Consider the following 27194-nt stretch of genomic DNA (forward strand, 5'->3'; position numbering starts at 1 on the left):
ACTACAGCACAGACAGATAATGATATCTCCAGGTGGAGGGGAAGAGAGAAACAAGATGGCAAGAAATGTAAAGACCTTGACTCCGGGACTAACGACTGGCAGCGGTAGGTAAGAAGGACGATGGGTAGTACAGGTGTGACAGTAACAACAGCGGTTATCAGGTGGCAGCGGCCCCTGGGGAGGTGAAGGCAAAGCAGACACAGACAAGAGGTCCACATTAATGATGGGGGGAGTGGGGAGAGAGTACTCTGCTGGAAGACAGGCTGCCTGGGCCCTCTGCAGTCTTCGTTGAGGACCAAGGATGGTTTAGTGCAAGGAGAAACCCCCCTCTCCCAGGATCAGATCAAGGCTAGGAAACCCAGGCTTCAGGCCATACGTACTGCAGATTTCCTCATGCCAACTCGAGGCTTAGGCACCGGTTTGGAAGCTTTTGTTTCTATCATCTCGGCTGCTGATGCCCCGCCTGGCTTGGCCTTCTGGGCCTGCAGGGCCAGCTGATAGGCCACCTCAAACGCCTGCCCCAAGGTCAGGATGATCTCATAGGTCAGATTCTGGGAGGGAACCAAACATCATAAACACATGAACATTTTGGAATGGAAAAGTTTTCCATGCATTTCTTAGATGCTCCCATCTAGATAGATACTGAGGATTACAGAGAAGGTTTTGGGGTGGAATCGCCTTAACAATTCCATTAATCTTCTGGGTCTCCTAAGAGTCACAAGGCTTTTGAGGAAGGAGAACAGCTATAATTCTTCAGCACAGAAGGAATAAAGAGAGGTGGTTCTTCAGAGTTCCTGGCATGGGCAGCCCTAGTCTTGGGTACCAGGGCCTTGGAAGGGGCCATGTTGTCCCTGCTTTTACTCATTTTCCTCATTTGTCTCCTCTCTTTGGGCAGAGCCTATTTTGGAAGGCATTAGAGTCCCTAACTAAATGTCTCTGGAATAAGGAAAACATCAGTGATCAGGAGAGTCTCTCTGGATACAGAATTGGATTGATTGGTGGATGACAGGGAAATCTCAGTGGGTTGTTGGGGACAAAGGGCTGGCCCCAAAGGCATCCTGGTAGAAAAGGAAAGAGCCAGGAGGTCTGGCTGTGCACTGCTTCTCAGTGGCTCTTCTCTGCACATAAGATTAAGAGCTTCAAGTTGTCTTTTAGTTCTAAAGTTTTGAGCTTCTATGATACTAAGGTAAGGTTGAGGGTTCACCAGCTCCCCACCAGATGTTGTGGCTGAGGCCTCTGGCTCCTCAGACATGTCCACTCACCACATCCACAGTGCTGAACACATGGCAGTAGTGGTGGTTCGTCTGTAGGTCCTTGGTGATGTAGGCAAAGGTACAGAGGTCCTCGGGGTCCTGGGCTGCACAGGAGATATTCCGAATCTCATGTTCTGCAATGATGTTCTGCCAAGAAGGAAGTGACATGCCTGGCTGAGTTGCCTGCAGTCTTCCCCTGGGAGCATTCAACTCTTAGCAGGGGCCCAGGAGCATTTGGTTTTTCTAGTCACTATCTCCTTTCTTTGTTTACCCTTCATTAAAAACTCTCCTTCTGGGCAATACTTGCCCTTTTCTGTGGTCTTAAGGGCACTACAATCAAGGATGGCATGGAGACCAAAGTTTAAAAGGGCATTTCAAGTCTTTAACATAGATATACCTTGGGGGAAAAAAAAGGATAGAAATTTGTGAAGAATCAAGAAAGCTGCATTAGGGTTTCTGTGTCTTTAAACAAGGATCCCACATGAGAGGATAGAACTCTTTGCTTGTTAAATAGAAGCACTAACTTTGATGAGAGATAGTCTACCATCCTGGGCTGGGGGGCAGGGAAGGGCATGGGCCCCAAAAGCCTCAGTGGACAGGCCTGGAGGCTGTGCTATCTCTTCCCTCTTCACTACAATCAATTTCACAACCATCTTCATTCAGCTCAGCCTTCTCAGCTCCAAGACAGGATATAAAGGAGTAAACCAAGAATAAAGGAACAAGATGTATTGTCAAAAGGCAGAAAGGGGCAGGGAGTATATACCTGCATGCACCTCTGTCCCCACAAAATGAAGTAGTTCTTTCTTCCAGCAACAGTCAAATAGAAATAGTAAAATACTGAGTCAGGAGAGTCAAACCTTAGTCCCAACTCCCATCACTCACTTGCTGACTGTTGGAATTCAGTGTCCTTTATACAATAAAGGGATGGACTGGATGAATTTTGGGCCCCTTCAAGCTTGACACCCTAGTATTCCATGAATATACTCTTCAGGGACAAGGAGTTACTGGATAGCATTATACATTCAGAGGCAGAAGGGCCCTGAGAAAGCCAGGATTCGAACTCAGGTCTTCTGACTTCAAATCCAATATTCTTTTGACTTTGGTACTCTGGCAATAGAAGACAAATCTCTCAGATGTAGAAGAGGATAGATCTTCTTCCCTAGGGGCTCCCCACACAGCCCACTAAGGGACATAAGATCATTTATTCAGACAGGGTCTAACAACTAGTCTTTCTGGGCTGGTCACAAAGAATATTGGACTATGGATTTCAGCTGAAGTTGTAGCCTCTTCCTGATTTAGGGGAACCCAGGCCATCAGGGGATAGATCTTTTTGTTTTAGCCTTGAGGTTCTCTCTCTGCTAACAGCTGGCTCTCAAAGAAGTCTCTGTCCCTCTGCCTACTAAAAAGCCACAGGGAAGGGAGGGAGTTCTAAAAGAAAGTTCAGGAATCTCAGGCAATATGCTTTTCATTCAGAGCCCTAGTCAATTGTTGTTTCCTAGTTCTCAGACAAGCTTCAGCTGCATTTTTTATTTCTAGGTTTACTGTAGAAGTGACTTCATTGCTCTCACCACACCAAGACCACCTCATTCTACAAGTATTCACTAAGCATCTGCTGGATTTCTAGCACTATACTAGTTACTGTGTGTGGGGTTGGGAAGGAAAGACTGAAGTCTCAAAAATCATAATCAAAATAGAATATAAGGGGCAGCTAGGCGGCGTAGTGGATAAAGCACCAGTCTTGGAATCAGGAGTACCTGGGTTCAAATCTGGTCTCAGACACTTAATAATTACCTAGCTGTGTGGCCTTGGGCAAGCCACTTAACCCCAATTTGCCTTGCCAAAAACCTAAAAAAAAAAATATATATATATATATATATATATATATATATATATATATATATATGTCTTAATATTTCAGCTCAACAATGCCACTAGCAAACTATCACTTGTAGAATCAAGATTAATCTATAGTCTAATTGGCTAGTCTAGGAACATTACAGAAACAAAGCTAATCTAATGATTTTTCAATTTTCCTTCTGTAAATTGCAACATCTTCATTTTATTCTGGAGTTCCTGAGGTTATGTGTTACTGAATTGCCAAGACTGACCCTTATGAGCAAACCTTTGATTTTGTTTACTAATCTAACAATTTTCTTAATGAAAGATAAAGCAGTAACACATAGTTGCTTTGATTTTCTCTAGAAGCCCTTTTAGATAGGAATGTTAGTCTTCTTTTTTTTGTGTTTTAAGTTTTTGCAAGGCAAATGGGGTTAAGTGGCTTGCCCAAGGCCACACAGCTAGGTAATTATTAAGTGTCTGAGACCGCATTTGAACCCAGGTACTCCTGACTCCAGGGCCGGTGCAGCCACCCCAGTCTTAGTCTTCTTGTATTAATCAGGGGAATTAACCATATCAGTCAATAATTTGTTAATGTTTCCAATAGACTTGGGCCTCTCAAATACAATGTGAAGTGACTTTATTTGTTTGATACAGATGAGTAAAACAATACATATTCTGTTGTGTAGATAGAGGTTACTGGAAATTAAAGTAAAGAGCATCAATAATTTTTTTTTAGTTTTTTCAAGGCAATGGGGTTAACTGGTCATACAGCTAGGTAATTATTATGTGCCTGAGGCAGGATTTGAACTCAGGTACTCCTGACTCCAGGGCTGGTGCTCTATCTACTGTGCCACCTAACCACCCCTAAAAATGTTTTTAAAAACAGAACATATAAAAAATCAATTGAGAGTAAAAGTCAGGACAGGGCAAGGGCCAAGAACCTGGAGACACTAAATGCTAGGAGAATTCAGAAGAGGAGATCTTTGTGAAGTACAGGAGTCAAGGAGAAGTCTTGAAGGTGAACTTAAAGAAGGCAGAGCACAATGAGGACATTTAAAATGGAGCAAAATGCAGCATTACAAGGGGGATACAATGCTGCACTTGGAGTCATGAAATCTTTTGTTCAAACTACAACTCTGCTGCTTAATAAGCTATAAGGACCCTTGGCAAACATCTCACTTTCCCAAGCCAGTTTCCTTTTCTATAAAATGAGGAATAATGCTGTGGGACTCACCTGCAATGGTTGGCCTTAAGTTTCAATGAGATAATGTAAAGTCCTCTGCAAACATTTAAGTGCTGGCTAGGTATTCAACTTGTAACACCCTTCCTGTGTTCTAAGATTTACTGAGGACCCTCACAGCAGTCAGAGGAAACTAAGTATCATCATCCCCATTTCACAGATGAGAGTTCAATAGGGCAGAGAGAGAGTGACTGCTGTGTGACAACGAGCTATCAAGTTGCAGAGCAAAGTTTCAGCTTGTGCTTCTTTAATTCATGACTAGTCAGCTCTTGTAATCTCTCTCTGCTCTTCCTTCTCTTTCTTCCCCTCTCCTCTCCTTTTCTCTTTTTTTCCTTTTCCTTTTCCTTTTCCTTCTCCTCTCCTCTCCTCTCCCCTCCTCTTCTTTCTCTCTTCTGTGTAGTTCAAAGAGAGGAGAGAGACTGAGGTGGAGGTGAGCAAGAAGACTGGAGCATAGGATGAGACCAAGATATGGAAGGGACTGCCCCCCAAATGGACAAGTTTTGCTTTTATTTTATAGATAATGGGGAGCTACTGAAAGTTTTTGAGGAGAGGAGTGGGATGGTGAAATTGGTACTCTTGGAAGATTAATCTAGCTCTCTTTGGCCTTTGAAATCTTTACAGGGTGGCTTCAATGTATCATTCTGGATTTTCCCACATTGCTCCCCTTGATATACACTTCAGTGCAAACAAAGCAACATATTAGTTGTGGCTCTTCACCTCTGCCTTACAGAATCACTCCATCTCCTTCTAAAGCTATTTGCTTATCTCCTGGAGGAGCCTTTTCTAAGTCCTTCCTATATCAGTCACTATATATATATATATTCTGTTTTTCCTTATCTGTATGTCTGTTGCTGTCCTTCAGAAGAATATAAACATTCCTGTGGAAATTATTTGTTTTCATTTTTGTTTCTGACCCTCCAGTGGGTAGCACCGTGGTTGGCACACAGAAGAAATCTTATAAATGCCAGTTAAACTTAATTGAATAGACTGGATCTAGATTAGACTAAAATCAAGGAACCCACATAGGAGACTGCCTGAAGTCCTCAAGCAAGCGGAATGGGAAGGAAAGTGAGAGGACTTGATATCTAGTTGGATATTGGGAATGAAAGATAACCTGTCAGATCTCTCCCTATCTCAATAGATAGGAAAGAGAAAGACAACAATGGGCAAGGTCACAAGATCAATTTTTTTTTTACACCAGGGAAGGTTTAGTTCTTGGAAAAGTGGCTCAGAAGTGACTGTTATGTGAAAGCCCAAGTTATCAACAAAAATTACTTTAAAAAGAAAAAAAAGAGAACCCTTGAGGGGAGGGTACCCTCATTCCTTTTATAGTTATTTCTTAAGTAATAAACTCCCTTGGATGAATGAGCAGTTTTGTTTGGGGGTGGGAGTGTTGTTCTGTAGGATTTAGATTTCCCATCCTAGATTGATCAACACCTTCCAGAAATCCTTATTCATAACTCACCTTATTAGAGGCATCAATGAATTTAACCCCTTTGTAGGTGATGGAAAGAATTATGGTTGGGATCTTCTTCATCTGCTCAGTTGATTTCTGTAGGAAACAGGTAAATAAATCTCTGTGAACTCCCTCTTTCAGGGTCATGCCCAGAATACTACAGGTTTCTGACTTTTTCTCACTCTCCTCTACCCAGAAGGGACCTGGAGCAGGCAAAACAGCTGCTCCCATACTGTTGGTCAAGGCCTTAAGGCTGTCTCTAATGGTTATGCTGAGGGGGCAGCTGGGGCAGTGGTGCAGATTATTTCTCCCTAAAACCATTTGTTTCTGATTGGGTAAAACCTGTCCTTTCGACATGCATGCTCTTCCTGCTACTTTTTGTCCAGGTAAAAGACTATCAACCTACCCGCATCTTGGCACAGGCATCCTGTGTAGACTCTGTCCCACGGAGATCTTTAATCAACATAGAGCCCAAATACTGTGAAGAAAATAATGAGAAGACCAGAGATTAGTCTGGGGTCTGGTGAAGATGCAAATTCAGACCCACATTTTCCAGACAGAACATTCTTTTGCAGGGTCCAGAAGTTCTGCCCTTCATTTTCTTTTTTTCACTTGCCCAACTTGTAAATATTTACTTCAAAAATAACTGGGAGAGATTTGAACTTCAATACCTGGGGGTATTCAGTCTTATGTTTTCTTCCCAACTCCACCCTCCCCATCCTATTTTTTCCCAGTGAAAAGTCCCTTCACTCAGCCCTCCTATTTATCCAGCCATAGGGACTTTTAGGCAAAAATCTAGCCTGGTTGAGAATAATATAGTTTAGCAACCTGATCATATACAAGTGAGTTAGGTGACTCTTCCTATGTTTTCCTTGATCTCTATAGGTTGGCACTGTGACCACATTCTCTTCCACTCTCTCCCAGTTTATCTCTGATCACACTCTCCCTCAGATCTTCCACAGTTAACTCCTACCTATCATCCCTCCTTGCTAAGGAAATCATGGAAGGCAATGTAGTCCTTGGCTTGTATGGGATAGGGACCACAGAAGAGAAGGGGCCAGATACACAACCTGCAATTTCTCCAAAACAGGAACTCTGTGGTTGCCCCTAGGTATATGTCTGAAGGAATACCACTCACATTGGCTTCATAACCACAAGATTCGAAGATGAGCTTCTCTGGTTGGTGCTGCCAGCTCTGCACAGGGGCATAAGGAGCAGCCAGGCTAGGGGGACGAAGGGTCAATTTGGCCTCCCGAGGATCCTCCTGTCAAGATAATTACTCAGTTGGAGGGAGACTTCTCCCTGCCGTTGCCCAAGATCCACTAATATCCATCAAACCTGTTCACTGTAAGCCTTTCTCAAGATTCTCCACTCCCCTCCACCTAACATTGAAAACGTTTTCATTCTTGGAGGCAACGGTTAGAATGAGGATTTTTTGAGAAAAAGACTAATTCCTCAATCCATAATCAGATCCCAACAGTGCCATGTGAACCTCTGCTACTAAGACAACTGTTTTTTTTAGGTTTTTTTTTCTCACAAGGCAAATGGGGTTAAGTGGCTTGCCCAAGGTCACACAGCTAGGTAATTATTTATTAGGTGTCTGAGGCCAGATTTGAACTCAGGGACTCCTGACTCCAGGGCTGGTGCTCTATCCACTGTGCCACCTAGCTGCCCCAAGACAACTGTTTTCTAAGGAAGTTTAAACATGTTGAAAGGGAGGATCTGGGAATGTCTCAGAGTAGCCACTGTCTTGCTCTGAGAATCCCCTATATGCTCTTCCTGTTACAGTATGTACAGGCAAAAACCAGGACCTGAGTTGGGGAGAGGAAGGGAAGAATGGTTATAGAGACCCCCAGACCCTGACCTGTGTCTTAAAGTGCTCAGCTTGACTGTGGGCAGCCGGGTCATGGCAGCTGTTGTGTCGCTTCTTGCCTGAGTCTTCCAAGGGCAGCAGTAGGTCTGCTGACCTCCCAGTATAAGAATCATTTTGGCTCAGGGGAGAGGATGTTTGGGAAAGCAGATCTTGGCACTGTAAGGGGAAAAGAAGATATAGTTCCTGGTCTTTCTGCCTCAGTCAGACATAAGGATGCAAAGTACTGGGTAGGAAGAATTAAGCAGTTAGGTAAAGGACAGGTCTGAAACTAGGAAGCTGCTGGAAAGCTAATGTTTCTGCCTCAACAGACTATGTATGGAATCCAGGAATAATGTGGGCTGAGCAAATTCTGGCGACTTCACAGAACAGCTAAATCCTCCTTGAGGAAACAGAAGGAGGGCTCTACTGAGCAGATTAAGGTCCTTCCAACCTGCAAAGATTTAACTGAGTCCATATGTTTTAGACATATAGCATCAGATGCTTATATAGACCTGTCTTTCAGAGTTTTAACAATCCTGGAGTACTTGCCTCAGTCACTCTGAAATCCAAATTGAAAGCCTCTTTGGGTTCTCTACTGGCCTTCCCTCTCTTGAGACCAAGCATCTGTTTGTAGTTCATTATATCTTAGCCAGGAATGGTAGAGAAGAGGTGGCAGAAGGATGGGCATTCGAGCACTCTCTTGTCCTCTACTCACATCAACAGTGTCTACTTATGGTTCTGGGGTCTGTCTCCTCCCTTCAGGCCTCTTAGAGCCAATTTGGAGATCTACCAACCCATTCTTTTTTCTCTTTCTCCTCCTTTCAACTTTCCAATCATTATCAAGCTTTCTACATAATCCCACTGATCAAGAACCTTTCCCTAGTAGATGTTTCTTTCTGTACTCTAAGCACACCTGAGGGGCTTACCTAGCCACACTCATCCCCATGTAAACTGCATTCAAAGTAATAGGAGAGGGTAGTATCTCCATTTAGAACCTCTAAAGTGAGGTTCTTGTGGGCAGGGAAGGCAATTAAAAGCAAGCAAACAACAGATTCCTCCTATGCCTTTGTCTTTAAGCTATCAGAAATGATAACAGCTTGGGTCACAAGAGGCACAGAACTATCAGCTCAAAGGAGGTGGAGGGTGGGGGCAGGAGGTTGGATAGTCAAAGCAACCTCACTCTGGCCCTGACCTAAGAAACTCTTAAGTTTCTGGCTCCAGGGCCACAGACTTCTCCACTCAGGAGGACCCCACAGCTCTGAAATTTAAGTGGGGAGTCAAAGACAAAGATGTCCCTCCCAGGAGTTGAATTGCTTTGGCAGTGCATTTCTTTTTTCTCTCTCCTCCATAACAGTAAGAATAATTCTGATATCCCAACTTAATTTAATCAGTATTTACTCAATTCACTGTGATTTAATGAATGCCAGTGATTGTTTTAGTAACATAATAAAAAATAGAATAAAAGTTTAATTTAATTATAGACTAGGACTTATGTAAGTTAGGATTAACTAACTATGTATTGATGATTATATTACTCTGAACTGATTTACAGGATGAAATTATATTGTATTAGCAGGCTTGTTATAAAGATACATATTAACTTATGTATCCATCTTGCCCCTCCTATGAATGGACTATGAAAGCTCTGTTTCAAAAATCTAAACAAAACAGTTTTCCCATTTTCTCTTTCATGCCAAACTGTTTTGTGCCAAGTGCCAGATCTCTATATAGAATGACTAATACTGGTGACTCCTGGACATACCCTTTGACCAATTGTAGAGACTGTTCCCCTTCCCCCCCAGTCTGCCCTGCTGGAACTGACTAATCATGGATTGTATTGCCTCAATCTATTTTTAGTAATCTTCCACTCATTATAAAAACTTCAAGAATACAAGCAGAGGGGTCCTTGACTTCAGAGAAAACTCTTACATCAATTGATTAGGGACTAGTGGTCTCCCTAATAAACTGATACATGCCTTAGTTGACTTTTGTTACAGATTGGAATTTTGGGGCCTAGAATAAAGTAGGCAGCCCAGATGAGGAGAGAATTTACATCTTGGCCTCTACTCTTTCCTGAGGCAGGCTTTGGCTTAGGTTTTGGAAGACACAAAGCCTGGGACAATCGGAGAGAAAGAACAGCTGGCTAAGCTCTGCTCCTCATGCCCTAGTTGGAGGTCTAAGTCTTCCCCTTCCTCAACAGGAAAAAGTGGCTGAGACAGGAGTCATCTTTCTAAAAGCCTGGACTCTCTTTGAGAACAATCTCCTCGCTGCCTCACCTGTCTCACACACTTCCTTAGGGTTTCCAATCATCAACAGTGACAGACACATCAACTCAACTCACTCGTAGCTGGGAGAAGCGAGGAGGTTTCTGGGGGGGCTCCTCATATGGCCGATCTGCAAGAGAGGCGATGATCCGCTTCCGGTGGCCAAGTAGGTGAACCTTTAGCACCTGAGGGGTGGGAAGGGAATTAGAAGAAACCAAGAAACAGGTTTGCTTGAAAACTGAGCTCCTCACACCACTCATTACTCCAAAACTAGTCAGATTTAAGTGGCAGCACTGAATTGTTCATCAGTGCAGAGAGCATTTGGTTTGGAGGCAGGGGGCTTGAATTTGATCCTAGCCTGGCAGTCATTTCATCACCCTGGGCCTGTTCCTTATTGATGAAAAATGAGGGACTTTTTAAGGTCTTTAGAATGTACCTTGTGGACAGCAGAGTTCCCTCCTCCCACCTTACCTCACCTGGGCACTCCATTATGAGCTCCTGGATGCAGCCCTACTTCCCTATTACTTGGGTCTGGCTCTCTCAGCTTGAGGAAAGACAACACAATTTCTGAAAACTTAAGCCTTCTCCTGGAGAAGTGTGTCTTTCATTGAATCCAATGTCGTCTAAGATCTGGGCTCCCAATTTCTTGGGCCCTAGCCTAGTAATTCTGCTTAGAAAACCCAAGTAGTAGCAGTTGTAATCCCAGGAATCCTGAGGCGGAAGGTCATAACATTTAATCTTCTTAGGGGCACTTAACAGTTGTCCTGGTCATATTCTTCCATCATTTCTGGTCTCTGAGCCTGAGATCATTTCACGTAAGGCTGCCCTTCCAAAGAAGTTTAGCGTAAGCCAGAGGAGGTTGATTTCCATGGTCCTCCTTCCAATAGTAACCCCTTTTCCCTTGAAGAGCTTCAAGTGTGTGGTACACTGGGAGGGAAATTTAGTTAGTCTGTTATACTCACATTAACTAGTTCCAGTTCCCAGAAGTTTTTCACAGTGTCAATAGAACTGTAGCCACTTGACAAGAAAGACTGGATATAGTCCTGCAACCCCAGAGAGTCAAGCCAGGATGGGACAGAAGGCTGGGCATTCCCATCACAGCCCAGAGGTTTTACCTGTAAAAGGAAAAGGGAAGTAATGGATGATAGGAAGCACAAGATAAATGTCCTTGCTGTAGAGGCCAGTGACATGCCCAGACCAGTTCACATTGATCATATCCAAATGCAGGCAGCTGATACAGTGACATCACCACAGCAAGTTACACAAGTATCTTATATTAAGTACATCTTCCTCTAGAGTCACCTGGAGCTGAGGGAAGAGAAGAGATCTTTCAGAAGGCAGAATAATTTAGAGGTGATTCTAGAACACTAAGAACCAGCCCCAATTGTTCTCACCTTGGTCAGGGATCTGATAGAAAATATAATCATTTCACTGACACTGGACATTTCTAGCTAACATTTTTCAGACTTTCAAATCTCTTTAGTTTTTTTCACGGGACCCTTGAGCAGTCTGGTATAGCCTATGAATCCCCTTTTCAAAATGTTTAAAACACATAAAATAGTAAGAAGAAATCAATTATGTTGAAACAGAGATGGATTTTTTTCTCCCTTATAAGTTCACAGATTTCCTGCAATCTATCAATAAGACCTCTTGAAGACCCACAGGTCCAAACTTAAGATGCCTTGCTCTAGTTGTCTGCAGGTTCTTTGGGTATACAGGAAGAATAGCATAAGTAGGAATGCCCCCTTACCTTAGTTGCAAGAAACCAGGTCTTTTCAAATATAGCAATCCTCATGATGCAACATATTACTCATATCCAGATAGAAAAGTGATGGATTTTTAAAACATAGTCAATGTGGGAATTTATTTAGTTGATGATACATGTTTGTAATAGGCTTTATTTTTCTTTCTCATTGAAAGGTGTCAGAGGGAAAGAAAAGGTGAACTTTAAAATAGAATTTTTTTTAAAAGAAAAAAAATTGGGGTGGCTAGGTGGCATAGTGGATAAAGCACTGACCGGCCTTGGAGTCAGGAGTACCTGGGTTCAAATCCGGTCTCAGACACTTACTAATTACCTAGCTGTGTGGCCTTGGGCAAGCCACTTAACCCCATTTGCCTTGAAAAAAACTAAAAAAAAAAAAATTAAAATTAAACAAATGCAGCTAGCTAGGTTATAGTCTAAAAAGGTAAAGGTAAATGCTGATTGGCCCCTGGACCCATGCAGTGGATAGGAAGGCTAGAAGGTTATTATCCTGCTACATTTTTAATCTATAGTATTTTATTTTTTCCTAGTTTCTGCATAAAAAATGTTTTATTTTTTTAGGTTTTTGCAACACAAATGGGGTTAAGTGGCTTGCCCAAGGCCACACAGCTAGGTAATTAGTAAGTGTCTGAGACCGAATTTGAACCCAGGTACTCCTGACTCCAGGGCTGGTGCTGTATCCACTGCACCACCTAGCCACCCCCTGTATAAACAATTTTTAACATTGGTTTTTAAAATTTTGAGTTCCAAATTCTTTCTCTTCCTCCCTTGCTACCTACTCTCACTTTTACTTAGATTATACATGTTTACTCATGCAAAACATTTCCATAACAGTCACACTGTGAGAGAAGACATAGACCCACATCCCTCAAAAAAATTTAAAAAAGTATGATTCAATCAGACACTCTTAGTTTTTTCTTTAGGGATGGATGGCAGTTTTCCTCATAAGTCCTTCAGAGTTGTCTTGGATACTTTATTTCTGAGAAGTGATAAGCCATTCACCTAATCATCCTACAATAGTGCTATTACTTTATATATATTACATTTGGCTTTGCATCAGCTCATATAAGTCTTTCCTGATTTTTCTGAGAGCATCCTGCTCATCATTTCTTATACCATCATAATCACATATCACAATTTGTTCAGTCATTCCCCAATTGGTGGGCATCCTCTCAATTTCCAACTCTCTGCCCCCAGAAAAGAACTGTTATAAATATTTTTGTACATATAGGTCCTTTTCCTTTTTAGTTTTTTATCTCTTTTGGGATAGAGACCTACCTTGTAGCTATATTATCAGGTCAATGGATATGCATGGTTTTATATCCCTTTGGGCATAGATCCAAATTGTTCTAATGGTTGAATCAGTTCTCAACTCCACCAACAAGGCATTAAAGTCTCATTTTTCCTACATCCTTTCCAACATTTGTCACTTTTCTTCTTTACCTTATTAGCCATAATAATTGTATGAGGTAGGATCTCAGAACTGATTTAATTTGCACTTCTCCAAATAGTAGTGAGTTACAGTGTTTTTTCATATTGGCTAATAGACAGCTGATTACTTCATATCCTTTGATCATTTATCAACTGGGGAATGGCTATTATTTTTTATAAATTTGCCTTGGCTCTGTATCAAAGAAACATGCTTCAAAATTTTTTCAGTTATTCTTGCTACCTGTATTTCCTCCATCCTCTTCTTCCCCCAAGTCCATTTATTCTATTCTCTCTTCTTTTACCTGTCCCTCTTTTCTAAACGTATTTTGTTTTCAACTATCCCCTATCTCATTTGCCCTCCATTCTATCACCATCCCTTCCCACCTCATCCCTTTCCCCTCCTATTTTCCTATTGGACAAGATAGACTTCTATAAACAATTAAATATGAATGTTATTACCTTTCTGAGACAATTCTTTTTATTTTTAAAGTTTTTGCAAGGCAATGGGGTTAAATGATTTGCCCAAGGTCCACAACTAGGTAATTATTAAGCGTCTGAGGTCTAATTTGAACTCAGGTCCTCCTGACTCCAGGGCTGGTGCCCTATCCAACTGCCACCTCTGAAACAATTCTGATGAGTATGGTTCATTTATTCCCCTTCCTCCCATATCTTCCCCTCTACCGTAAAAGCTTTTTTCTTCCTCATTAAAAAATGCAAAGATTAATTTTCTCATTCACTTTTTAAGTTTTTAAGTTTTCTCCCACCTACCCTTTCCCTGGTCCTAGGATAGCAAGTAATATGTGATACACATACAATCATGTTACATGTATTTACATATCAGTTACTTCTTGCCTCTTTTATGTGAGATAATTTACCTCATTCTACTTCCCCCTTCTCCCAGAGCATTTATCTCTCTCTCTCTCTCTCTCTCTCTCTCTCTCTCTCTCTCTCTCACATTTCAGTTTTATTTTATTTATTTTATTTTTTAGGTTTTGCTAGGCAATGGAGTTGAGGGGGGGGAGAGAGAGAGAGAGAGAGAGAGAGAGAGAGAGAGAGAAGGAGAAAAATGTAAAACTCAAAACCTTGCAAAAAAAACGATTGGTATAAAAACTACCATTGCACGTAGTCGGAAAAACAAATAAAATATTAAAAAAATAATTTTCTTTAATATCTATTTGGTCAATTCTACTTTTTAGGAAGTTTTTTCCCTTTGGTGAATTTGTTTGCCTCTTCTTTCATTTGGTTAATACTGCTTTAAGGTATTCTTCTCCTCATTGGTTCTCCCCACCCCCCCCCTACCATTTGGCATACTCCCTTTTTTAAGATGTTATTTTCTTCAGTATTTTGTGTCTCCTTTATCAGGCTGCTAACACATTTTTCGTGATTTTCTTGCATCACTCTCATTTGTCTTCCCAATTTTTTCTCTACCTTGTTTACTTGACTTTCAGAATCTTTCCATGTCCTGAGACTAGTTCATTCATATTTCCTTAGAGGCTTTGGATGTAGGAGACTTTATTATCTTCTTCTGAATGTGTGATTTGATCTCCATGGTGACCTTCTATGGTCAGAATTTTTTCTGTGGCTTGCTCATTTCTCCAGCCTATTATATGACTTTGAACTCTTTGTTAAAATACACTTCTTCTTCAGGATGGCAGATGCTCTGTCCCAAGCTATTTTCAGAGCTATATTTTTACTACTTTCTTGGCCTGTGCTTTGGTCAATGAATGACCACAAGCACTCTTTTCTGCCCTGAGATTGTGAAGATGGTCCCCATTTTACTGTGGCCCCAAGTTTTTGTGTGCTATAGCTCCTTCTCACCTGGGATTGACACCCATAACTATGACCAAATCTGAGTATGGACAAAGCAACAGAGTCTTGCCACAGTGAGAAACCCCTGTAATCTCCATATGATCTGTTCTTCAACCTTCTTAACATCTGTGGATTGAAAACTCTGGAAGTAGCAGCTGCTGATTCAATGACTCCCAAGGCCTGTTCCTGGTTTGTTGGGACCTAGTGTATGTTGGCCTGGCCTACACAGGACTGCTCCTCTCTGACTCTGGTCAACAGACATTTTCTACTGACCTTCTAAATTGTATCTGTGAGTTGAGAGATCTGGACACTACCACTGCTGTCACTGAATCCTGTTTGCTGGGAGAGCCTGCTGGACTGTGCTCCTCTCTCACTCTGGTGCAACAGACATTTCCTGCCAACTTTCTAAGTAGCAAAACCTACCAACCCCCCCGCCCAATTTTCCAGTCCAAAGTTTTGGGCTGGAAAATTGGGGGGTTTTTTGGTGGGTTTTGCTACTGTAGAATTTGTTGAGTCATTATTTAAAGATATTGAAAAGGTTTGAGGGAAAACTCAGGCAAGTTCCTGCCTTTATCCTGCCATCTTGGATCTGACGTGTAAATACTATTACTGATCCTTGAGAGACTCATGATTCCTTCTCTTAGAGAAGCAGCTGAGATGACTTTTCCCATCCCATGCCAAGATCACCCCTCACCTCCTGAACCACTTGTGGGTTCCAGGTTGTCAATGGGAATTTGTCAAAAGTATAGGAATGCATGGTCTGACAGACCCAGAGCTATAAGCCCTATTGGTATAGTCAATAGTCAATTCAGAGTTAGGAAGCCCTAGGTTCAAATACTGCCTTGGAAACTTACTATGTGACCCTGGCAAGATCCATAATGCTGAGTTTTAGTTTCCTTATCTATAAAATGAGGGACTGAACTTGACAGCCTCCAAGCTTCTTTCCAGCACTCAATCTAGGATCTATATCCCCTTTTAGGAAGCTGGGGCTCCTCTCCAAGGGTCAAATGTAAATACTACTTGTGCTCCTCAATCAGGAGATCTCAGGGAGTTGGCCCTATGAGGTGAAGGTCAACTCTTAGTAGGATCGGACTTCTGAGATGAGCAGACCCCTTCTATAGTGGTACCTCCTCTCTCCAATGGGCTCTCCTGGGCCCAGCCAATTTTTCTGAATCTTATATTGCTTAGAGAGCATTTATTACTCCCTCCCCAAATGAACCCCTATGACATAGCCAAGAACTTGAAAGGACCTTATGACACTCCTCTGTCCGGTTGGAGAGGCTTTGAAACTACATCAAAAAGGACATGCATATGTCTAGAACTATGCCCTGAAGCAAAAGGTCCATACAGGGCATGATCCTAAATATAACTGTCTTCAGACTTATTCAAAGATCTGTTCATGCAATTCCATAGGCCCTGGCCAGATCATCAATCATTTAATAAGTGCCTATTAAGTGTCAGGCCAGAGATCATGCTATGTTCTAGAGTTAAAAAAAAAAAGACAAAAACACAGACTTTGCTGTCAAGGAAATTAAATTCTAATGAGAGAGCAAACATACAGGTAGCTATGTATATGCTATATTATACACATACCCACACATCCTAATATTTGTTAGCAGCATCTTCTCCACAAAGAACTTCCAGTATAAAAAAAAAGGGCAAGCTTTAGTTAATAAACTTGTACTTCAAAAAAAAAATTAATTACTCTCTCCAGGCTAAATGATCAGTCCCTGGTGAGCTTCCAGAGGAACCTCACCTGAGAAGCCAATTTCGCCAGGAATCCATATCCTAATGAGGCTGAGAGGTTCTTTACAATGTTGTGCATGGATGGGTGAGTGTCCAGATAAACAGATAGATAGATAAAATGAATGGAAGGCAATCTTAGAGAAAAGGCATTTTTTTGAGGGGGCAGTGAGGATTGGGAAGGGATTATGAAGGCTTTTTGCACAATGTGGAATTTAAGATGACTCTTATAGGAAGATAAGATGCAGAAATGAAGAGGAAGAGCATTTCAGACCTGGGGCACAAGTAGTGAAAAGGCATAAAGATGGAAAATGGAGTGTGATGTGCAAGGAACATAAAAGAGGCTGGTACTACTGGATTACAGAGTGCCTAAGAGGCAGCTGGTAACAAAGTGGATCAAGCATTGGACCTGGAGTCAGGAACATCCTATTTCAAATCCAGCCTCAGACACTTATGTGACTCTGGGCGAGACATTTACCTGCCTCAGTTTTCCCATCTGTAAAATGGGGATTTTAATAATGAATAAATAATTCCTATTTTCCAGGGTTATTTTGAGTATTATTTTTGTAATGCCCAGTCTGGCACACAGTAGGTACTATATAAAATTATCACCACAATGATCCACCACCACCATCATCTAAAAATACTGCAAGGTTGTGAAAAGCTTCAAAAATCAAACAAAGTATGAGTGGGTCAATGGAGCTTATTGAGTAGGGGATTGTTTATTGAGTAAGGGTCAGATCTATGCTTCAGGAAGATCACTCACTTGGCAGCAGAGTGCAGGATGTATAAGGAGGGATAGAACTGAGCCAAGACGATCAATCAGAAGGCAACTGTAATAGTCCAAGTATGAGGTATAAGGAGGGCCTGGAACTGGGTGGCAGTTAAGTAAGGGAAGAAAAGAGGGCAGTTAATGACTAGAAAGGTAAATGATCAATGTTGGAGAGGATGTGGGAAATCTGGGATACTAAAGCGTTTTTGGTGGAGTTGTGAACTGATCCAACCTTTCTGGAGAGCAGTTTGGGGCTATGCCCAAAGGGTAATAAAAATGTGCATACCTTTTGATTCAGCAATACCACTACTGGGTCTATACCCTGAAGGGATCATGAAAAAGAGTAAAAATCCCACTTGTACAAAAAATATTCATAGGGGTTCTTTTTTGTAGTGGCAAAGAACTGGAAATTGAGGGGATACCTATCAACTGGGGAATGACTGAACAAATTGAGGCATATGTATGTAATGGAACACCAATATTCTATAAGAAATCATGAGAGATGGGATTTTAGAAAAGTCTAGAAAGACTTGCATGAACTGATGCTGAGTGAAATAAGCAGAATCAGAAGAAAATTATACATATTAACAATAACATGAGGTGATGATCAACCATGATGGACTTGTTCATTTCAGCAGTACAATAATCAAAGACAATTTTTAAAAGACTTACATTGATCTATGTTTAGCATGGTCATAAATATAAAGCCTTTATGAAATTGCTTTCTTTCAAGGGGAGGGAAGAAAGAAAACTAAAACCCAAAACCTTGCAAAAAAAGAAGTTAAAAACTATCATTGCATGTAGGGAAAATAAATAAAATATTGGAGGAAAAAAAAGATGTGAGTTCAATTTTGGGTTCTGAAACTTGTTTGTAAGACCTTGAGAAAGACATTTAATTTTTTTTCCATTTCATTTACAAAATATGAATGACATTACTTGTATTACTCATTTAAATCAGCTGTTATGAAAAAGGAAATAAAAGTTTTTATTAATATTAAAAAAGAAAAGAAGGCATATATAGGAGATACTCAGGTTTAAATAACGAGACTGGATATGTGGCAAGAATAAGGATTAAGGATGATGCCAAAGTTTTAAGTTTTGATGACTAAAAGAACGGCAGTTCTGTGACAATAAATGGAAGTGGGGAAGATTTAGGTAGGGCAGGGAAAGGAGAAAATGATTTTTGCTTTGGACTTGTTGGGTTTCAAAAGGGAAGTCTAAAAGAGATATCCATTTTGAGATGTCCAATAGGCAGACAGAAGGTGATGCAAGTCTGAAAGTTAAGAGACAGGTTAGATGTGACAATCATCTGAACAGATATAATAATTAAATCCATGGAAACTGTTAAAACTATGAATCAAAACAGTGCAAAGGGAGAAGAGGGCCAAGGAGGATAATCAGGGTTAAGAGTCACCAAGCAGAAGTGGGGCAGAGGGAGAGAAGATTGTGACTCCACATTACAAAATATTTTCTAAGAATTAAACTATTCAAACATTTGTGGGAGGTAGTTAATTCCCTCCTCACTGGAGATGTTCAGGTATTATCTGGCTGATTATTTTACAGTAATTTTAATAAGAGCTGGACTAGAAGAGATCCCCTCTAACTGTTTCAGTGCCTCTTCCTGATCATATTTTTCCCCCTTGATTTTGGTGCAAATTGAAGCAGGAAAGACCCTGAAAGGTTTTTACCTTAGGCAAAGACCTTGCAGCCTGGAGAAGTTTTCTCCGATGCTGGGGTTCACTGATCCCAATGTCCCGGAGGTCTTGGTCTTCCATCACATTACTCCCCTGAAGGAAGAGAACAAGAGTTTTAATAGAAATGAGGGTTTCACTGACTGTTAAAGGCCTGCAAGTCACTTAATCTCATTCGAATTCCTTTTCTTTAACTGTAATATAAGGACAATAACAACTACTTCACTAGCCTGATGTGAAAAGTTTGCATACCATAAAGCACTAAATGAATGTTAGTTTTTTAATTAAAAAACACCAATATTATTATTTGACATAATATATAATAATCTACAGCACCATCATTGTTGTTATTCTTATTCTTGTCATGGTTATTTCAGTACAAGGTCCCTAGCTGTAGGGGCTGCTAAAGTGTTCTGAGTTCTTTGAAGGATTTGGCCCTTGGGAAAATCCATTTTCATTTGAAGGAAAACTTTTTTCCAGGACAAAGAAAAGAAGTCAGATTCCAGGTCAGTGGTGAAATACTGAAGAATGACCCAGTAAGATAAGCATTCTCAGATCAACCCTCTCGTGTACAGAGAAGTTTTAATACATGCTAGCTGAATTGAACTTAATTAGCCTTTTTAATAGAACAGTCAACAGTTGGAGGAACTTGGGATTCTTATGTTTTAGTTCATTAATATGACTTAGGCCTGATCTCTTACTTTTGAGCCATGTGATGCCACTGCTTGATATATTGACCTTTAGGAAAATCTGACCTGCTTTTGTAGAGAGTAAAGAGATTCCTCTATTTCCTGGCCTTACATGGTGCCCTGCAGAGTTGTGGGAAAGGTAACATGATATGAAGGATTGGTATCACAAGTCCCTGATTCTGGTCCCATCTCTGCCCCACATTTGATTTGGGATATTTGCTGTGTCAATTTCCCTTTCATAGCCTCAGCTTCCTCACCTGCTGAATAAGGGGGCTGGGTTAGATAATCTCTAAAACCTGACATCCTCTAGCTCTAGAAAGAACATCTGAGTCAACTTAATTTGTAATGACTACACAGCATAGTCCCATGAAAGGTATAATTTTACAAATGTTTAGGGATGCTTTAAAAAAAACACTTATTTCCTGATACATTTCTTTCCTTCCTACTCAGCTGTCTCTGACAATAATCCTCCCATGTAATAAAAGAAAACAGATTGACAAAGCAACTGTTTCAGAGTTTATGCAACATTCTGCACCTATAGTAGCCTACTTTCTACAGAGATTCAGGAAACTTTTACCATTTGTTCTTCAGGACAGTAAATTGTGATGGCAATTCCATCAAAAATAAAACGACTTGTGGGCTTTTGTTTATACAATTACAGACCTCTCATATAATTTTTTGGTCCTAACCCTTTTCACTCTTCATCAATTCACATGCAGTATTGTATCATTAGAAATAATATGAGGGACATGCTTCTCAGCAGTTTTGTTTCTAAGAATTTCCTTATATTCTTTCTTATGATGCAATAAATTCCACTAAATACACATACCATAATTTGATCAATTATTCCCCTATGTGATGGGCATCTACAGGCTTGTGCTATCACAAAAAGTTTTCTTAACAATATTTTGATTTATGTAAGACCTTTCCCTCTCTATGACTTCCTTGACAGTATATGCCCAATATTGGGATAGTTAAATCTAAAAAAGAAAACCCAAAGAAAATAATGATTGTACATGTATAACCTATATCAGATTTCTTGTCTTGGGGAGAGGAGAGGAAAGAGAAAGAGGTAGAAAATTTTACAAAAATGAATGGAAAAAACTATCTCTACATGTAATTGGAAAAAATTAAAATATTATTAAGAAAAAAGAAAAACCAAAAACCAAAAAAATCCTAAGAGATTGTATTGTTTCCTTGGAAAGAGAGGATGAGGAGAGTGGCTCTGTGAATTTTGAGAAAGACTAGAATTAATTCTGTCCTATGTCCCACTTTTCTTTCTTTTTTTTTTTTAAGGTTTTTGCAAGGCAAATGGGGTTAAGTGGCTTGCCCAAGGCCACACAGCTAGGTAATTATTAAGTGTCTGAGACCGCATTTGAACCCAGGTACTCCTGACTTCAAGGCTGGTGCTTTATCCACTACGCCACCTAGCCGCCCCTGTCCCACTTTTCCATATCCTTAGCCCTAGCAATTTTATTGGCATATAAACTCGGTTAAGCTCAATCTAGTAACAGAGGAGATAGCAACAATTCACTGGAGATTATATAATGAGAATTGTGGAGATCTCATCCTGTCCATGATCCTAGGCTGCCAGTGGCAGTTGGAAATCTCAATGTCTCTGGGAATATTCACTCCTTTGGAATAGGTAACACCAAGAATTTTTAGAACACCCCAGAGAAGGTTTTAGAAGATCACTTCAATTAATAAGAGTGTAATGAGGAAACCAACCATTTGAAGAATAGAGGGTAGTACCAATTGTGATTACATGAAAAGTAAGAGATTTTTTGCACAAATAAAAATCAATGCAATTAAAATTAGAAAGGAACTAGTTAGCTGGGGGAAAAATCTTTTTAGTAAATGTCACTGATAAAGATCTCATATAAAAGATATATAGGGACCTGATTCAAGTATGTAAGAATGGTAACCATTCCTCAATGGTTTAATAAATAAATTATCAAAGGATACAAAAATGTCAAATCAAGAAATCCAAGCAACCAACACCATATAAAAAAAATGCTCCACATCATCAATAACATGAGAATTGCAAACTAATAAACTGTGAGGCTCTACTTCACACTTCTCAGGAGAGGTTGTGGGAAATAGCAACACAGTAAATGTTCTGCTGGTAAAGAATGAAGTTAAGTAGCCCAATTGTTCTGGAAAGCAATTTGGAATTCTTTACTTCTATCCCACAATTCCATAACTGTCAGCAATACTAGACCTATAATCCAAAGAGATTAAAGAAAGAGGAGAAAGACCAGTGTGTACAAAACAACTTCTACTAACTCTTTTTGTTACAGTATAGAGCTGAAAGTTGGGGGGATGCCCTTCCCCTCTTCCCTATACCCACCTAACCATCCTTCAAGATTCAGCTCAAGTCTTATTGATTAGGACCATGTAATAACCTATAACCATTCTCAGCATTTACTCATTTCCCTCTTTCTAAACTCCTAGCGCAATTACTGCCACAGCAATTTATACATTATTTGCAGTGTATTTTGTGCCTTTTCTCTTTAATTACAAGGCAAGTTCCTTGAAGAAAATAGTTTCCAAGGCACCATTTCACTGAATGCCTAGCAGAGTGAGTTTTCAATATAGAGTTGCAAGCACTAATACCTTTGGGGGGAGCCTTTGGGGTTAGAAAGCCTGATGGTTACTACCTTCCACACAGATTAAACCAAGTTCTCCTTTTCTCCTCCTAAGAATGTTCCTATGTGGTTAGGTCTCTAGTAAAATATGAAATTACTGTTCAAGAAGTTTTTGTGAAGTTCCAGAGGCCAAATCACTTCTTGCTTAACAGAGCCTTCATTCTACCTTGCTAGTTATAAGAGTCCATCCTGTTTCAATTAATCTAAAATTTCCTCCTCTTTCACTCTGATTTAACTTTCTCCTCCATCAGGAAGCACCTCCCTTTAATACAGAAAAACACCTTCAAGAAAAGCTTGAAGAAGGGGCAACTAGGTGGTGCAGTGGGTAACACACTGGCCCTGGAGTTAGGAGGACCTGAGTTCAAATATGACCTCAGACACGTAATAATTACTTAGCTGTGTGACCTTGGGCAAGTCTCTTAACTCCTTTGCTTTGCCAAAAATGAAAAACAATGGTAAAGGTTCCCAATCTAACCTGTAAATCAAACTCTATTGCCTCATCATACTCTTACTATTTAGAGCCAGAGGGGATCTAACTTTATCGTTTTACAGATGAGGAATCTGAGGCCCACAAGAGACTGCCTGACTGATCTATGGAAAGGGAAGCAGTTTATGACTAAAGAAGAGATGGAGAACATCACTAAAAACAAATTGGATTATTTCGATTACATTACATTAAAAAGCTTTTGCACAGACAAAAACACTGCAACCAAGATGAAAAGAAATGTAGTAAACTGGGAAACAATCTTTACAACTAATGTTTCTGACAAAGGACTCATTTCTAAAATATACAGAGAACCGAGTCATATTTTTTTAAAAAAACCATCCCCCAGTTGACAAATCGTCAAAAGGATATGCAAAGGCAATTTACAGATGAGGAGATAAAAGCAATTCATAGCCATATGAAAAAATGCTCTAAATCATTAATTATTAGAGAAATGAAAATTAAAGTTTCTCTGAGGTACAACCTCACACCTCTCATATTGGCCAATATGACCAGAAAAGATAATGATCATTGTTGGAAGGGTTGTGGGAAATCTGGGACACTATTACACTGTTGGTGGAGCTGTGAATTCATTCAGCCTTTCTGGAGAGAAATTTGGAACTACACCCAAAGGGCAACAAAAATGTGCATACCCTTTGACCCAGCAATACCACTACTGGGTCTATACCCTGAAGAGATCATGAAAAAGGGTAAAAACATCACTTGTACAAAAATATTTATAGCAGTCCTGTTTGTGGTGGCAAAGAATTAGAAATCAAGTAAATGTCCTTCAACTGGGGAATGGCTTAGCAAACTGTAGCATATGTATGTCATGGAACACTATTGTTCTATTAGAAACCAGAAGGGATGGGAATTCAGAGAAGCCTTGAGGGATTTGCATGAACTAATGCTGAGTGAGATGAGCAGAACCAGAAAAACACTGTACACCCTAACAGCAACATGGGGGGTGATGATTAACCTTGATGATGATATTGCAACAATCAGAGACAATTTGGGGCTGTCTGCAATGGAGAGTACCATCTGTATCCAGATAAAGAACCATGGAATTTGAACAAAGTTCAAGGACTATTCCCTTTAATTTAGGGGAAAAAAACCCCTATCTTATTGTCTGATATTGTTATCTCTTATGCTTTTTGTTTGTTCCTTAAGGATATGATTTCTCTCATCACACTCAATTTGGATCAATGTACAACATGGAAACAATATAAAGACTGACAAATTGCTTTCTGTTGTGGGGGTGGGGGAGGGAAGTAAGTTGGGGGGAAAATTATAAAACTCAAAATAAATAAAATCTGTAATAAAAAAAAAGAGACTGCCTGATCAAAGTCACGCAACTAGTATGGAAAGTGAAAGAGGCAGGGTCCAAGGTCATACCCTAACTCCATTAGGATGCTTTCTTTACTGCCTTCTGATGATTGAGAAATTGACATTTGGGAAATTCAGTCAAGAGTTAACACGAAAATCAGGTATTGGAGTTTCCAATTCAGATTCCAAACTCCCACAAGAAACTTTTGCTCATGGAGAAGAATGCTGAACTTGGTTCCATATCTGAAAGCTATGTGACCACTAAAAGATAAATCATTTAATCTGTCTAGACCTCAGTTCTTTTATCTGTAAAATGAAAATAACATCTGCACTCTCTACCTTAAAATATTGTTATGAAAAAGTACTTTGTGAAAACATAAAGACAGATATAAACATGAACTCTTACTATTGTTATTAGAGTGGAATCTCTATTTCCCCATACTTTGCTTCATGGGCATCAGGAGTATTTTTTATTCAATTTGACAAATATTCATTAAGCATTTAATTTGTGATTATTCATTTGTTTAGCCCTAGGTTACTCAGGATGTAAATATGTAAAGTTTCTACACAACCAGTAATCTGAATTAGTGCTGATAGGGTACCTCCAAGTCACAGGATATCACAAATGTCCAAGCAACTAAAGTAGAAAAGAAGTGAGTGTTCTTGGAAGCCACTTCCTCAAAGAAGCTTTATTGTGTAGTAACTTCCTATATCAGACACTACATAAATTTTCTAGGTCAAAATAAAGCAACCACTATAAAGTAGGCTTTCCTGCTGACAAACCCCTATAATGTAAACTAGCTGGATGGAAATTTAACAACTCAATCAAGATATGGAACTCCCTATACCTCTCCTGACATGTGACAGGCTTTAGTAGATCTAAAACATCTAGTACATCTTCCTGAGATACTCAATGTTTGTATTTTATGAATGAGCACCAAGTCATTTCAATATAGAAGGAAACATTCTCAGGACAATGAAAACTGAATTACCCCGGGATAGGCCATGGATAATGAGATGCAAATTGTAGTATAGGTATTAGGGGAATGTCTCAATAACCAAAACATTTCTTTCTTGTTTTGTTTTTTTTCCTTTCTTTTCCGGTTACTAAAACTTAATTAGCCATATAGCCCATCTGGCACCTTACACACAATTATCCACAGTACTTTGAAAGGCTACTAAGATACTTGGAGTCATATTTTTTTAAAAAACCATATGAAATTACTGTTCAAGAAGTTTTTGTGAAGTTCCAGAGGCCAAATCACTTCTTGCTTAACAGAGCCTTCATTCTACCTTGCTAGTTATAAGAGTCCATCCTGTTTCTCTGATAAAGATCTCATTTCTCAACAAGGTTATAATCAGAATTAATTCTTGTATCCATTTTATTTACAAAAGTAGTCCCTTAAGAAGCACTTTGCTGAACTAGTCTATCAAGATCAAGTTAGTAAGAATGATTCCTAAACTCTAAGCTATTAGAGAAGTAGGGGTAACACTAATAAACACACTAATGCATTCATCAGCACTCTTAAAGCTTATCACTCATTCAGAAGTAGAACCCATGTAAACTTGTCTGCATTAATAAATACAACCAAGCAATCCAGCTGAAATGTACACTATCAGAAGAGTGAGGAGAGAATTCAGCATCAATTCAGCCTAATGAACAAAGAATACTAACTATGAAGGTTGATTCTGCTCCCCTGCTTCATAAGTATGGAATGATGTCAGGATATCTTATTTATTTGTGGTTTAGGAATGGTAACCATTTTGGAATGAGCAGAAAAGAGGAGAGAAAAGTCAGAAAATAGTTTTCCTATATGCCTCTGAAAAAGAGATGCATTGTGATTGTAAATCACAACTCAACTACATTGGCTATGAGATATTAAAGACAGGTGCTATGTCTTATCTAAATTCATAATTTTACTGGGCCTAGCTCAGTTTTCTGCATATCCTAGATAATTATTAAATAAATGAATGAGCTAATCGGAGGCCCGGAGAGGCACACTTAAAGAGCACTGTCAAAGAAATAGAAGTTCATTGATTCTCCAGCAAGGCAGAGTTCCAGAGAGCTGAGGGCTGTCCTTCCTTGTCCACTTTATATGGAAAGGTATGGGGCATTTCTTTGTGTGTGTTTGTTTTTTTTGCAAGGTAATGAGGTTAAATGGCTTGCCCAAGGTCTCAAAGCTAGGTAATCATTAAGTGTCTGAGGTCACATCTGAATTCAGGTCCTCCTGACTCAATGCACCCCTAACTGTCCCAGTATGGGACATTTCTAAGCATTCTTATTAACTACTACCCACTAAAAACTTGGAATTCATCCTTGAGTTTCCCAGCTCTATATAAGTGATCTTTATCTTGTTTAGGATCAAAATCCCCATACCACCTCTCTTACTCTCTTCTTGTTTTCCCCCTGCTTTCCAACATCTCTTTGTGTTTTGTTTTCTCCTTCCTTTCCCCACTCCCTCCCTTCTTTTCATTTTTTTTTCTTTCTCTTCCTTCTATCTATATAAAGTGGCAGGTCCAATACTTTCAGGCAGAGGTCACAGCAGCAAGAATTGGCCATCTTGATCATTTATTTAAAAATATTTTTTTGGATTTCTCTGATAAAGATCTCATTTCTCAAATGAGAACTGAGCTAAATTTATACAAATAAGAACTATTCCCCCACTTAATAGATGATCAAAGGATATAAACAGAAGTTTTCAGAAGAGATGGAAGCTAGCAACAATCCTATGAAAAATACTCTAAATTTCTAATAATTATAGAAATTCAAATTTCAATAACTCTGAACACCTGATACCTATCAGAGTGATCAAGAACAAAGGAAGAGGACAGAAAAGAAAAATGACAAATGTTATAGGGGATAATTGTGGAAAAATAAGTAGGCCAATGCATTATTGCCTGTAAAATTATGAACTGGTCCAAACATTCCCAAGAG

The 27194-nt window shown here is 39.8% G+C and overlaps 1 protein-coding gene across 8 annotated transcripts in view; it reads right to left on the reverse strand.

The window, feature by feature from the left end:
* Positions 1 to 27194, reverse strand: part of ANKS1A (ankyrin repeat and sterile alpha motif domain containing 1A) — a 264812-nt gene that overhangs the window by 4814 nt on the left and 232804 nt on the right. For 6 of the 8 annotated variants that reach the window (XR_012478464.1, XM_074236482.1, XM_074236481.1 and 3 more), the window contains 10 exons: positions 19110 to 19208; positions 10867 to 11019; positions 9982 to 10089; positions 7653 to 7817; positions 6927 to 7052; positions 6195 to 6266; positions 5798 to 5884; positions 1263 to 1400; positions 381 to 551; positions 76 to 174 (listed from right to left, as the gene is read on the reverse strand). Coding sequence is in view for 7 of the 8 variants with exons in the window: in XM_074236482.1 (XP_074092583.1) it covers positions 76 to 174; positions 381 to 551; positions 1263 to 1400; positions 5798 to 5884; positions 6195 to 6266; positions 6927 to 7052; positions 7653 to 7817; positions 9982 to 10089; positions 10867 to 11019; positions 19110 to 19208 (1218 nt within the window). In the remaining variant the exon portion in view is untranslated. The remainder of the gene's footprint in view (positions 1 to 75; positions 175 to 380; positions 552 to 1262; positions 1401 to 5797; positions 5885 to 6194; positions 6267 to 6926; positions 7053 to 7652; positions 7818 to 9981; positions 10090 to 10866; positions 11020 to 19109; positions 19209 to 27194) is intronic. The other 2 variants (XM_074236484.1, XM_074236485.1) reach the window with 1 other exon arrangement.

The sequence above is a fragment of the Macrotis lagotis genome, chromosome 5 (assembly GCF_037893015.1).
Source record: "Macrotis lagotis isolate mMagLag1 chromosome 5, bilby.v1.9.chrom.fasta, whole genome shotgun sequence".
Lineage (NCBI taxonomy): Eukaryota > Metazoa > Chordata > Mammalia > Peramelemorphia > Peramelidae > Macrotis > Macrotis lagotis.